This window comes from Melitaea cinxia, chromosome 18 (genome assembly GCF_905220565.1).
Source record: "Melitaea cinxia chromosome 18, ilMelCinx1.1, whole genome shotgun sequence".
Classification (NCBI taxonomy): domain Eukaryota; kingdom Metazoa; phylum Arthropoda; class Insecta; order Lepidoptera; family Nymphalidae; genus Melitaea; species Melitaea cinxia.
In genome coordinates, this window is record NC_059411.1 from 3,342,763 (window position 1) to 3,357,755 (window position 14,993).

General features: G+C 32.5%; 1 protein-coding gene across 1 annotated transcript in view; it reads left to right on the forward strand.

The window, feature by feature from the left end:
* Positions 1-1,529: 1,529 nt before the first annotated feature.
* LOC123662309 overlaps positions 1,530-14,993 on the forward strand; it is a 44,442-nt gene continuing 30,978 nt past the window's right edge. The window contains exon 1 of the mRNA XM_045597168.1: positions 1,530-2,120. Within this exon, the coding sequence (XP_045453124.1) occupies positions 1,530-2,120 (591 nt within the window). The remainder of the gene's footprint in view (positions 2,121-14,993) is intronic.

Consider the following 14,993-nt stretch of genomic DNA (forward strand, 5'->3'; position numbering starts at 1 on the left):
TTTAGGTATATTGGAATTGTCTGAATATAATAGACATTTAAGACCCTTATTAACGTAATCATATCTGTATAATAGAGTATTAAAGCCAATTAATCTAACATAATTTAATATTTTACTTATGTTACGGTATTAAATTTCTTTATGAAAATACGGTATTGAACAATATGATATAATTTACATGTATAGAACTATCAAAATACGTAACCGTAAAAATAAATGGCGGACTTTTTTTCCCTTAATTACTACGTACAGCTTATTTTCTTCGTCAAAAGAAAAGATGACTTCCTCGGGAAGTTCCCAAGCAGTAATTAAGGAACGTCTGTATTTTGGAGTCTATGCGAAAATAACAAACCAGTCAATGGTTTCGTAATAAGCTATTCGTAATTTTTTCCCATCGTGTCATCTCGGTACTTGTAATAAAGAATATTGTGTCAATTTTTCTAAGCAATCAATCATTTATAAATAGTTGCGTTCATAGTGTACCGTACGAGTACGAGTATGCAATCTAAGGAGGTTCTATGCCAAACATCCGTTCAGCTATTGAGTGACTTGGAGCTGTCTGTTGACCTTCTGACCCCGCAATCTCACGCCAGATTCTCGGTACGGCTTAGGAGTTGTTCACACTGAATTCGATACATTGCGGCAGTGACTTCCACTTTGTATGTATCTTGGACGAATGTAAGTGTAAGTTTCTGTGGTTACCTCGTCGGTTTAAAACCTCAATACGAGCCTAAATCATGGTTAGTGTGTAGAGTGCTTTACATTTAAACTATTGTGTACTTGTGCTGTGTCAATTGTGAACATTAGTGGATATTCATCGTTTCGAATACTTGTCTCTTCAAATAAAGACGTTAATGACGCAAAAACCTTTATTTTTTTCATCTCATCATACATGTTATTCTTTACTGCTTTGTTTCACAGTAATAACATTCCATTATTGATTCATTTTATTACATACGTATTAAAATTTATTATAAAGTTTGATTACTTGTAAAAATTTTACAGCTATTACCATAAAAAACATTTACTGGAAATAAATATTGTAATTTATGAGATTGTAAGCACTTTTTACATGAAGCGATACTTACCAAATAATTAATTATAATGAATAATAGTCCAACGCTTATAATTTATGAAAGAAGGTTTAAATAACTAACATTTAAAAATAAAACATTAAATTTCAATCGTTAAAAGCCAGTTCTGACACCATCACGATGCCAGTGCATACTTAGAAACAGACGCGATAAAAAATAAATTAAAATAACCAGTGATGCCTGATGATATCGACACTAAACCAGCCATTGTGCTTTAGATGTAGCAGTCTCTAATTGCGACTTCTTTGTTATATAAAATGAGGTGTTAGCTCTTCTATTAAATAACAAGTGGTTTGATGATAGTAAAGAATTGATTCGCTCGGTGTCAGATACAATATTGCTTGCTACAGAGATGTTTTGATGTAATTCGTTTTCGAGATAAGATTTATTTAAACGGTTCTTATTTGTTACAGATAAACTACAGGAAAACCTCGTATGGACAAGAGATACGATAAGAGTCCAACTAAAGCGTCGGCGTACGCTTTTTGGACAATACAGGATGTTCTGTACAAAAATTACAGTGGGAAGCATCTCCAAAAGCATGACTTGAGTGAGAAATCAGATAATATAAGTGAAAATGCTTACCATAATGAGAATAAAGAAAACAGTGGAGCTATTAACGAGACAAACAAAGAGAGTGATCATGTTATAGCACCTGAAACACACGTAATAAACAACGGTGATACCGATGATAATGAAGAGGTTAGAAAAAATGTGTGGAGTGATATTGATGACGAACTATATATAGCAAATTTAATAAAATTAAGGACTACAAATGAAGTGAGCCGCGTTAAACGTGATAATTACCCTAGTGTTAGTGATTACAGCGACGAGGTTGTGAATAGTGTTAAGTTAGATAAGTACGAGATGTGGGATTTGGAGCCCACGGACATTACGGAGTGTGATTGTCTTGGACCACCTCCCGAGTTCCTACTTCCACCACCACCGCGACCGCCATTTTTGCAAGCAGACTATTATTGCGGTGACGACCCGATTCCGGATTTGGAAACTTGCGATACGGAACCAGTAAGTACCATTATTTACTTCGCAATAACTTAGACAATTATACCGATTCATAAAATCCATTTAGTCACTATGTGCTTAAATATTTGCACTGAATTTTTTAGTACGATATTTGTAAGAACACCTTTGTTTTTATAATTATGTCAAAAAAGATAAATAGAATATTACTATCATACATGTGCTCTGATATACAAAGGAAAATAAAATTTTAAGTTTCATTGAAATAGAAATACAGGAATAATTTAAATGTGTTGGAAATTTTAATGCAAATTCTAATTAGAATGCCACTTCATTTCCGCAACAGTCCACTTGGAAGCTTACATAAATTGAAACGAAAGGTATTTGAGAATTTAAAATTTACGTCATAATTTATATTAATAGAAAAATTTATAACACGCCAATATAAAAGTTATTACACTTTTCCAATTTCCTGAATTAAAAAAAATCTGCCATTCCTCTATTATTATTTATTAAACTTAAACTCGTCTGCATTTTTTCATGATAAACAAGAACCCTTTTTGCTTTCGAATTTACAAAACATTTAAAATACGTGACGTATCGCCAATGAACTATCTTATCTACCATTTAAAGTTCTTTCCAAAAATAATGAACAAAACGTACTGTTATCGTTCTTTGTAAATATTTGTCATGCCCTGGCTTTAATGAAGCCGTATACACAATATGTTTTATCTTTACATCTCCAAGTTTTTTACGATCGACTTTATAAAGTAAGTCTTGCTTACTTAGTTCATCGTTTACTGTTGACTCAGTATTATGAAACTTGGGAGTAACGGCTTATAGCCTGGATTTCGTAAGTACTTGTAATGCTAACATTGATACCGGCTTTCTATTTACTTCCCTCATTACTTCATTATTGCTAAAGAATGTCGGATCGTGAAATGTTTGTTAGAAACTGTGGCTTTGAGATTATATATTTCATTTGAGTTCGTCTCATGAATAAACGTTCAAATAAATTACTTATATAAATCGCTATGAATAAGTTTATTTGCGGAATTCATCACTATTTATAAATCTCTTTTCAGTGCTATAAAACTTTAATACTTATACGCCACAGGTTTTGATCTATTCCGAAAAATCCTCTTATCATTCTTGTTATAAAGTCTGATTACAAACCATTAAATTTTTTTTCGTCTATAAAAAATATTAGAATTCTTATTCTTATAATCTCTTCAATAAATTAAGCGTGAAACGAATAACTAATTTCCAACGCATTTTTATCGAATTTTTATGACCTGCGTTAAATTTCTGTGGTTTACGTATCGCAATCTCGTTTGATTGAGACATAAGTATACAAGCAGTAGTATTTTAAGGCTAACAAAATTAAGAAAAGGAAAAAATAAAGTTGTTATTTTTTATTTATAATAGCACTTCTTGACTATGTGGTTGCCATAATAGGTATCTTAGCCTCGAGCCGTGAGCAAAATAATATTTTTTTCTCTATCTTCTAAGAATTAAAATTCTACTATAATTATAGCGATCCAATCAACTATTATCGCTGTTCTAAATTTCCATTCTTCACCACTGTAATTTCCGTGTGATGCTTGCAGAATGTCAAAAACATTTTTTCTCAAAAATTGCTTTTCCAACCTACGTCCGTTGTTGACACACAGTGATTGCTCCATTTTGTTTTATAATATGTACACAGATTATGTTTTAAGCACTTCTCGGAAACTAAATTATCTAAAATAAACTAAACAGAGCTGGTCGTAAATTCTGTGTTAATTTATCACAAAAATATATGGCTTCGGAGTACAAATATAATTGTTTAAAATTCTCTCACTATGCTTATTGAAAATATTTCCTAGAATTTATTTGTTTTCCTCTCAACTTATGACAAACCAACGGGTTGGCGCAGTTTGTAGTGACCCTGCTTTCTGCTCCGCGGGTTGTGGGTTCAAGTCCCGCTTGAGTCTGGGCTTAATATTTGTATTCATATATGTATTATTTCCATGTATATTTATACCAAAAAATATTGAGCTTTATCAGTCGGCTGTTACCTATAACACAAGCATTAAGTTTCTCAAGAACAGATGGACTATGTGTGAATGTTATAAGATAAAATAAAAATAAAAACTATCAACAGAATGTCACTAACGTCTCACAGACAAACGGCTATTTAACTTTTAATTTGTAGTTTCAAGTTTTTTATAAGGAAAAGGTGTTGATATTATTTCTGAATCATCGTTAGCAGAACTATTGGGTGGTCTAATGAGGTAGGAGCCGTGTTGGCCACCGTTTACTGGATAATTTAGTGGCGACGCGTAACCATAAAGACATCATCTTATTAAGTTATAATATTATCTTTAATCGTTTCAACAACACTTGGCCTGAGAATTGATGGTGATTCACATTAAATAAAATGTAACGTCTTATTTTAGTTTTTTGCGATTATTTCTGTTTCGGTGTTTTAAACAATAAATTATACCACCTTGTTGAGATCTGCCTTATTTTTCTTTTTTGGTTTTATATACCTACAACATTGTAGTGAAATAGCATCATTTTAATTTAAGGAAACAAATCTTTGATAAAATGCCTAAAGTACATATGTCCTATATCTATTAAGATAATAAATTAAATATTGTTATCGTAAAGAGAACTTAAAAATTATTGTTTCTAACATAACAAAATATAGTAATAACAATGGGACATTTACGAATGGGATTTAAAATGTTTTAAATCCTTTGAATTAAATACTTATTTTTTGAAGATGTCAGCACTAATCCGCGTTTAGACTTCTATTTATGTATACTCGTACTATTTTACTACTATATATTCACAATATAAACACATCTTACCAATTTTATTCATACTAATTTATTTTTGTGTCCCCCTCCGCGCCGTAGTCACTTAGAACCGAATACAAAAGCATCATATCAAAAATTTCGACCTAATGGGTACATCGTTCCATAGCTTAATTGGCTAGAGCACCGACACGGTCAGTCGGAGATGCAGGTTCGATCCCCGCTGGAACGGTCTATCTTTAATATGATATTTAAAAAAATGTTTAGAATTCTCTAATGTGTGCGTAACACAAAAATAAATTATTACGAATTTTATTCATATCACACTAATTATAATAGTTGACAAAATTGGATGAAAATGTAGTAACATTAAATTGCTTTTTAAAATTGAATGGAGAGTGTATCCGCTAACCCGTATTGCAGCATCTTTAAGCTCCCAATCCTATTAGCCTTTGCCTGGCAATAGGATTTTGAGGGCTGCTTCTGCTACTTAAAATAATCTTTTACAAATTGTCAGAAAATATTATGTTACACATTTTGTGTTATGTTCAATTAAATGAAATTATTCATGCTGGTGTTAATCTTGTAAAGTCAAGCAAACTTGAATCCCATTCAAAATTAATATCGCTGATTGAGGTGCAGCTAGGCCAAATCTTATTAATAATTTACCTACCTGGTTGGCAGAAGAAGACACCCATACTGTCTAGGAGGATTTAAATTTAAAAATAGAAAGAACAAAGAAATACAGTCATCTTTTAATATTGGAAAATAATACATATTCAAATAGGCACGCAACGAATATCACGAGATTTAATTATGCCACCTCCGCCTACCCGGTAATTAAATCTTTACACCGACTTTTCGACCATCAAGTGCTTTTTCTGGAATTTTTATAAAAAAGATACTAATTTCGGAGTTTATTTAAGTGTTTTTATTAAGACATGCAAAAAAAGTATTTAGCAAGGGAAAGTAAATTATATGATAATATTTTTTAGTAAATGTATTAAAAATATTAGGGTGGTGCAGAATTAAAGATATTTGTCATAGTAAGGGGCAAAATTAAAGTTACTGTGCACTATTAATTGAAGTTTGTTTTCTTCGACAAGTTAAGGTGATGGATACCAATAAGGAGCCTTGGCTATCCCGCCAATAGTAAAGATAAGGAAAGGCTTAAAAATGATTTCATCAACCCACAATCGCTTTTTAAATATTTCGAGAAGCGAGTGTTAGACAAATTTAACCGTTAGAAGCCATCAAAGCAATAAATCACTAGTTTGAATTCGCTGTTATCCTGAAGATCTTTGACGACATTGTTACTTTAAAAAAAAAACTTTTATTGCGACTAAAGAAACTAGAAACAGTGATTTTTTTTATTCCAAAGAAATTTGCACAAAGTTTAACCGTAACAATAGACGTTGTAGACAAATAAAATTACTAAAAAGGACAACTCAAAAAGTAAAATAAAGTATCTCTACCACTTTATTAGTATTATATACATCTATTATTACACTACCGTCTTGTATATTGTATTTATGTTGTATAGTCTTCTTTACTACAAAGTCTATGCGTTACAAACTTTTTTTTTTAATAGAGCCATTGATTTTTTTTTTTTTTTTGTCTACGAAACAACGTATGCACGACCCGAAATAGATGATGTTTGTATTTACTCCCCTAATTGTTTAAGATGAGGATGCATAATTTGTTATGCGCATAATATTTAGGAGTACCATTCAAAGACTCTTTTTTGTTCACTCTTGTCATATGTAGATACAAACATGACTCGGGTTTTAGCTTGTTTCATTTTTGTTTTATGATTTCGTTTACAATTAATGTGCTTTCAATATTCATGTTCTGTGTCTGAATATATCATGTTCTTGAATCAACTCATTTCATTTTCAAACAGTAAAACTGTGGTGCTGTTTATCTTTCAATTTATATAAATCTAGTCATATTTTTCAAGCTATGCTTCTTTGGCGCGTTAGGGAAAAATGATGAGAGTAAATTTTTACAATGCGCGAACAACGTCACAATAAAAAAACATCATCCTGTAGTTAACTTGTCAACGAACAAGAAGTTAGCAACGTGAAGTTAGCTAGCCAATGAAGTATAACTTACGTGCGTACATAAGTACACACATACTTTTTTATATCTTTGTTATTCTTAGTCCCAGTATTAAAGAAACTATCCACACATTGAAATACCAATTTAAAATCACTTTTTCGAAGCTATGTCTAGACACAACGATTTCTAAAACCAAAAAAAAATTCGCTGCCGTCGGGAATACAAGTACATATCAGTTCATATAATCCTTTCAGAGGCCTTCTTCTGTGGACTTACTTCGTCTCGACTATACGGAGCTTAATCTAGTGCAGCTTTACTACGCTTTGACGGTTGCACCCTCAATATTTCTATTTCTTTCATTTTATGTATATTTTATTTGAATACAATGTTTTTCTAACCAAATTGAAAATTATTTATAAACACAAAGTTTAGTTCAAATGTTCGAATGTATGTGTGTATTGAATTCATTTCTTTGACAATTTGAGCACTAATTTAATGTTTTATTCATTATCTGGGGGCACGGTAGTGCCCCCGCCAAGACGAGCGAAAAAAAAAAAAAAAAAAAACGAAAAGCACTACCTATCTTTTCTCGAAGCGCTTCGTCGTTTTTTTGAACCCTCATAACTTGGGTTTGGATTATACCAGATAAACAAAATTCTGGGGATATGATGTCAATAGCGGACTTATTAAACATATAAAGTTTCAATTGTATAGCTCTAATACTTTAGATTTTATTGATATCTAAAAAACCCCGATTTCGTCACTCACTGATGATCATCAAAATTCTTAGAGTACTTCCTGAAGTCCCAGAAAGCTGAAATTTGGTATGTAAGCTAGTATTAGTACACAAACAACAAAAAAATTCTAAAACTTGGAACTTTACCCCCCAACCCCTTAAACTAGGGGATGGAAGTTTGTATGAGACTTCCGCAAATTTTGATGCTAGAGGTCTGAAAATTGATATAGGGACTCCTTGTTATTAATAATAATAATAAAATACATAAAAAATAAAAATGTGTTATTAATTTATGTCGAAAATTTACATTTTGTAATTTTGGTATTTAAGTTTTGGTCCGGTCACCGTTTGCATATCAGTTCAACATAATCAAAAAAAGCGTGCTTAAACCGAATATGGTGAAGATTGGATGATATTTATGGTATAAAATGTGTCGGAGGTAAAATGCAGCTATAATATTGTCATAAGCAACTTACAAAAAGAAGTGAAATCCCACCAAAAACATTTTCATGTAAAATGTTGCCAAGACGAGATCATATGGCTCGCACAGTCAAAAAGTTATCAGATCTCATGTAGAGCCAAGCTTCTAACTCTACACGCCCTAACTCTACAAGTTCTAACTTCACAAACTCTACACCTTAGTCAAAATATGTGACTTGGCCGTTTCATTTCATTTCATTCATTTCACTTTTTCACCTTACGCCCACGTGACGGTAGCGGATCTAATATTATCAAAATTAATGTGATAGATTAATGTTTGGAATATGTGGTTCTTAATCAATATAGTAAGAAATTAGTTAATATGCTAAAAAATCGAATAAAAATTTACACATAATTCACCATCATCATTTCAGCCTATTACAAGTCCACTGCTGGACATAGGCCTCCACAAGTTCGCCAAAAATGGCGTGAACTCATGTGTCTTGCCCATAGCCACCACGCTGGGCAGGCGGGTTGGTGACCGCAGGGCTGGCTTTGTCGCACCGAAGACCCTGCTGCCCGTCTTCACCTGTGTATTTCAAAGCCAGCAGTTAACACAAGTTGAAGATATTCTGAGTCATGTAGTAATATACTACCTACCAATTTGCAATGAATTTAGCTTGTCGAAAATTCAATATATTTTAGCAGTTTTATTTTTATAGTTTATACCTTGAAAAGTTCGATACTAGTATCTGAAATAGTGATACTTTTAATAGAAATCTGCGTTGAAGTAGCGTATTTATTGAAGAACGAAGGTTGTATTATGACTCCTGGAAACGGAACATTTTCCGTAAATACTAAAAACTAAAAATAAAATATATCTTATCATATAAGTAAAATGAAAAAATATATATAAATGTTAGAATTGCACTAAATTTTGTCCCATTGAAAAATATAAATACCTAAAACCTCAGTATTTCGAGCTGAAAACTATAGATACTTGAAGTTTTATCATTAAATAATTGTGTTTGCTCGCAAACGAAAAAAAAAACCGACTTCAATTACATCGACAAGTAATACAAAGTAGATCGACGAAAAAATAATCAAGCAACTACGCGTTATCAAAGATTACTCAAAAAGTAGTTATCAGATCTCGATAAAATTTATATGTGACCACATGATAAACATCAGCTTTCGATTAAATTAAAAATTATCAAAATCGGTACACCCAGTAAAAAGTTATTACGGATTTTCGAGAGTTTCCCTCGATTTCTCTGGGATCCCATCATCAGATCCTGGTTTCCTTATCACGGTACTAAACTAGGGATATCCCCTTTCCAACAAAAAAAGAATTATCAAAATCGGTTCATCCAGTAGAAAGTTATGCGGTATAATACAACGTAGGCCGACGAAAAAAGCGTCAAGTAAAAACGCATTATTAGATATAACTCGAAAAGTAATTGTTAGATCTGAAATAAATTTAAATGGGACCAATTGGCACACACCACCTTTCGATTAAAACAAAATTTGTCGAAATCGGTCTACCCGGTCAAAAGTTCTGATGTAACATACATAAAAAAAAAAAAAACCAGTCGAATTGAGAACCTCCTCCTTTTTTGGAAGTTGGTTAAAAATCATTAGCATAGCGTTACCGTAAATTTATAAAAGTTTAAACGTAATACAGTTAGTTCTATTCGTACAAACATTGAAACAACTTCGACTTTCTTTAATTTCCATCATCTATAAATATTCACTAACTCGATCTTGAGACTATAAATCTTTTCCTTAAATTTTGTTTTCTCAAAATATAAGCTGTTTCTCTATAAGATATTCGATCGTATCAACTACATTTGCTGGCATGAATTTTTTATTGAGTAATCTTTCTTCATTCGAATTTGAATCCTAATACTTGATTTTAGAGTTGGAAATACTACGATTTGTTTATTTTACCGTCAAATGCATCGGATCAATCACGTTTAAAGTTTTAATGTTGGAACTTTGTTACCGAACTTGTTAGTGATGTCGGAAATTGACTTTTGCCATTTTCTAATCTAATTTATGCTAAAATGTATTTACATTAACATTTATAAACATCTATTAAGAACAAAGCATAAATAAAAGTCTAATAAATAAAGCGTAGGTTTTATTTTTATAAAAAAATATATTTGTATTTGTGTGTATATGTTGCTGGCAGTGTATAATTAAGACATTATGTAGTTTTAAAGACACACTATACAATGTCTACTCCAACTTTCAAATGTATTCGTTGTGTTTTAAGTAATTAATAATAATTAATTAAATTATATAACATACGTAATATTTTTTTAATAAATAATACCGAATAAGTAGACTAGCATTTTTTTTTTAAATAACGTATAACACGGATTTCCAATAACAAATGGATACAACATTTTATAGCAAAACAATGCACTTCATGTGATCCAGTAGTCTCGGTAAGTGAGAGATCTTTTATTACCAAGCCAGTACTATTATGTAAAATAACACGGTTTGTACTCGTAACGTGTATAACATACTAGCGTACTGTGTACGTCTGTGCGTAAAAGCTTGTTTCAAATAATTACCATAATTTTACCGCACACGACTTCACCCGCATGTTCTAATAATATCGTCTACAGCGTTACCTAGGGTATACAAGTTAAAATACAACAATTATGTAATTTTTATTATTTCTTTTAGTAGTTTCATTTAGTGTTTATTTTTTATGTATTAACTAGCTATACCTGCGACTTCGTCCGCGTCGAATTTAATAAAAAAGTTATTGTTCAGTTCGTAGGGTTATAAAATAAATAAATCTCTAAAATAAAAGTAGTTTAATGTACTCCATACTACATTAGCTATCTGTCAGTGAAAGTCCCCTTAAAATCGGTCCAGCAGTTTCACAGATTAGTCGGACTAAACAGACAGACAGACAAAAATTGTAAAAAAAAAATGGTATATGTACCGTGTCTATATCACATAAGGCGATTATTTTAATATTACATACAGACACTCTAATTTATTTATTTGTATAGATAATTGAATGGTCCTGTTTCAAGCTTTTTTTATTTATTTTGATAGAGTATGTTTGATAGAGTATGATGAGAGTGTTCACCCATTAGAATAGAAAAAAAGTAATATGTGGACCTAATATAGTTTACCTACAGTTTTAGCTTTTGAAAGGATGATTTTAACATTATTTTGAATACGATTCGATATGGATATCGTAACAAGTTGTAAAAGTGTTGAATATTTATACTGATACCTATTCTGTAATATTAATCTGTATCAAGTTTCCAGTGCCTATAATATATTAATCTTTATTTAAGACATATACATTAGTCATTATCCAACATTACGTTATATTCAATACTTAACGCTTAAATTTATGTAATAATATTGTAATTAGAGATAGATGGATAAGAAAACTGTAACTGAGGTAGGGTACAGCAGGAATTTCCTGCTCAAAATAAGGAGCAGCCCGTCTGGGTTAGTACCTCGACCTTACAGAAGACCACAGCTAAATAATACTGTTTTCAAGCAGTATTATGTTCCTGTTGGTGAGTAAGGTGACCAGAGCTCGTGGGGGGATTGGGGATTGGGTCAGCAACGCGCTTGCGATGCTTCTGGTGTTGCAGCGTCTATAAGCTACGGTAATCGCTTACCATCAGGTGAGCCGTACGCTTGTTTGTCGACCTAGTGATATAAAAAAAAAGAAACTAGAATTACATTATTATAAAGAAAAATGTACAAAGCTTATAGGTAACACATAAATAATCGTAAGCAACGAAAAACTTTTTATTAATTTCCCGATATTTATTCCTATAATCCATAAAAATTTAAAATTCCCTTTGCGGGGTCGTTTTAATTCCGATAAAAAATTCCGTTACCCGAGCAAAGTTTTAGGCGAACCGGTAATAATAATTTGAGGAGAAATTTCAAGAAACCGGGGCCAAATTAATTAAACCCTTTTTTCAATTCTTTTTTTAACTTTTTAATAATTAATGCCTCTAGCATTGACAAATAGCTACTGCTGTGAGATCGATGGAAGATAAATAGGAACACCATAATATACTATTGTAGGGGACATAAGTAGCTAGTTTAGCTACGTATAGTAAAATTGTGACTGACGTTGGTTCGTAAGAGAAATTTAAGGAATACAATCACAATCACTTCAGCCTATCACAGTCCACTGCTGGACATAGGCCTTTTCAAATTCGCGTCAAAAATGGCGCGAGCTCATGTGTTTGCCCATAGTCACTACGCTGGGCAGGCGGGTTGGTGACCGCAGGGCTGGCTTTGTCGCACTGAAGACGCTGGTGCCCGTCTTGTCCGTCTTCGGTCTGTGTAAAAATTCAATATAAAAATTCGAACATTGTTCCACATATATTCTCGAAGATTGAAGTACGCTATTCAATAACACGACGTGAAATACACTTAGAAAGAAAAAACTAGTAGAGTGTGCTTTAAGGCCGCTTTTGTATAATTTAATAATTTGTTGTTACTAATACTGCAAAGCTGAATAGTTTGTTTGTTTTAAATGCGCTAATCTTAGGAAGCTTTTAAGTGCTGTGTGGCTACGGCACTTAAGAATTTAGCCACCCCCTCTCTTCCCGTGGGTGTCGTAAGAGGCGACTAAGGGATAACAAGGTTCCACAACCACCTTGGAACTTAAGAAGCCGACCGATGGCGGGATAACCATCCAACTGCTGGCTTTGAAATACACAGGCCGAAGACGGGCAGCAGCGTCTTTGGTGCGACAAAGCCAGTACTGCGGTCACCAACCCGCCTGCCCAGCGTGGTGACTATGGGCAACACACATGAGTTCACGTTATTTTTGGCGTAAACTTGTGGAGGCCTATGTCCAGCAGTGGACTGTATAGGCTGTAATGATAATCTTAGGATCTTCTGGTTCGAATAGAAAAAATATTTTTCTTTTAGATAGTCTATTTACCGAGGAAGGCTATAGGCTATTGAAATGAAACAAATTTTTCACGAAATGGTTACGGAAGGACTTATAGTCCTTTCATAACCATGGTTGCTGTAAACTATCCGAAACGTCGGGTATTTAAAAGAATTAATAAACCGCAATAAAATCCGAAAAGGTTTTTCATTATAATGAGTGAAATTCGTGTAAATATCAGAAAACACTACGGGATATTTTTTCGCGTGTGCAATCGCGGGACACAGCTAGTAAATTGATAAATTAATTACACATTTATTTATAACGCCTAACCATATAACGTGGTTGCCCTACCAATAACGCAACGTGGAGATTTTTTTTTTAAATATTGTCTCGTCTCTTTGAATTGATCCGGAAGCGACGTTAGATATCTGTGTGTTTGTTATGAATTATACTTTTTTCCTGTAATCTTTTAGAAAGGTATTAACACAGTAAAACAAATCAAAACCATTTAATTTTATTTCTATTTCAGAAATGTTCAATTAAAATAATGGATAATCATAATGATGAAGGAAAACATTAACAAGTCAATTAAAAATACACCTTAAAGACTAACGCCGAGTTGCACGAAACAAAATTAAAATTTAAGTAGAGATTAAACTAATTTAATCACAAGAATTTCATACATTTCTTGCGATTAAATTAGTTTAATCACTACTTAAATTTTAATTTCTTTTCGTGCAACTCGGCGTAAGTTTACTTATCGGATCGAAATGAAGTTAAATATCTATATTTATCTTTAAATAAATAATTATCTATAAATGAATAAAACTAGTCATTCCACGCGGTTTTGTCTACGATGAGTTTATATGATTAGTCTATTTGACAAAGACAATAGACCGTTTTTTTTCTACACAAATTACACAGGTCAGGAAGGAAATTTTGAATAAAAATTATTTATATTAAAATGTAAGAAATACCGACCACTCTATGGTTCTTCTCTTAGTAAGTGGACGCCGGTGTACTCATACATCCAAGATCTACCGATATTGTACGTTCAAGATCACATCGAGATGTAACGATAAATCGACTCAGCCCGATGACGGATTCCTCCGCAGATAGCTGGACATTTTGACAAATCGAGGAACCTTTTTTCGAGTTTAATTCTCTTAGGGCCGTGTCTCGATATTTATCTATATTTTATGGTAGCCCAACACAATGACCGTCTCGGGAACGGCTGAATTGTCTTAGGTTATTATATGTATTTTTTGGTTTTTTTTTTTAATGCGATCGTTATTTTCGTTTTATCTTTCGAATATAATAAATACTCCTATATTTTTAGATAGTTGTTTTTTTTTTGTAATTACATGGAAATGGAGTCAAAACTTTACTTACATAGATAGAATTAATTTAATTAAGGTACAAGAATTTTGCCACAAATTAAATACACTTCGTTACTTTTACTAAATAAATATATAATGCATTAGTTAATAGAGAAGAATGTTTTGAAGTCTTCATTTAAATTCAAATTTATAATACTAGATGATGTTTATAATAATGCCCCCACAGTTCCTTATGTAATACTTTACAAGCTATCCGATACAGCAAAATCAAGTAGATAGTTGATTATTAAGAATTTAAAAACGATCTATTAACTTCTTAAATAAGCACATTAAAAAAAACTTTTCAACTAGATGATATAATTATAGATATTTTAATAATATGTATACCATATATTTATAATTAACACCGCGTTGGCACAACGGTCACCAGCCATAGTACCTGTTGCGCTGGCGGTTGCGGGTTCGATCCCCGCACGTTCGTTTGCCGTGGTCTGGGTGTTTGTGCAGGCCTTGTGGGTCTCCCCACCGTGTCTCGGAGAGCAAGTTAAGCCGGCGGTCCCGGTTGTTATCATGTACCTACACCTGATAGCGACCGTTACTCATAGTAGGGAATATATCCGCCAACCCGCATTGCAGCATTGCCCCAGCACATGG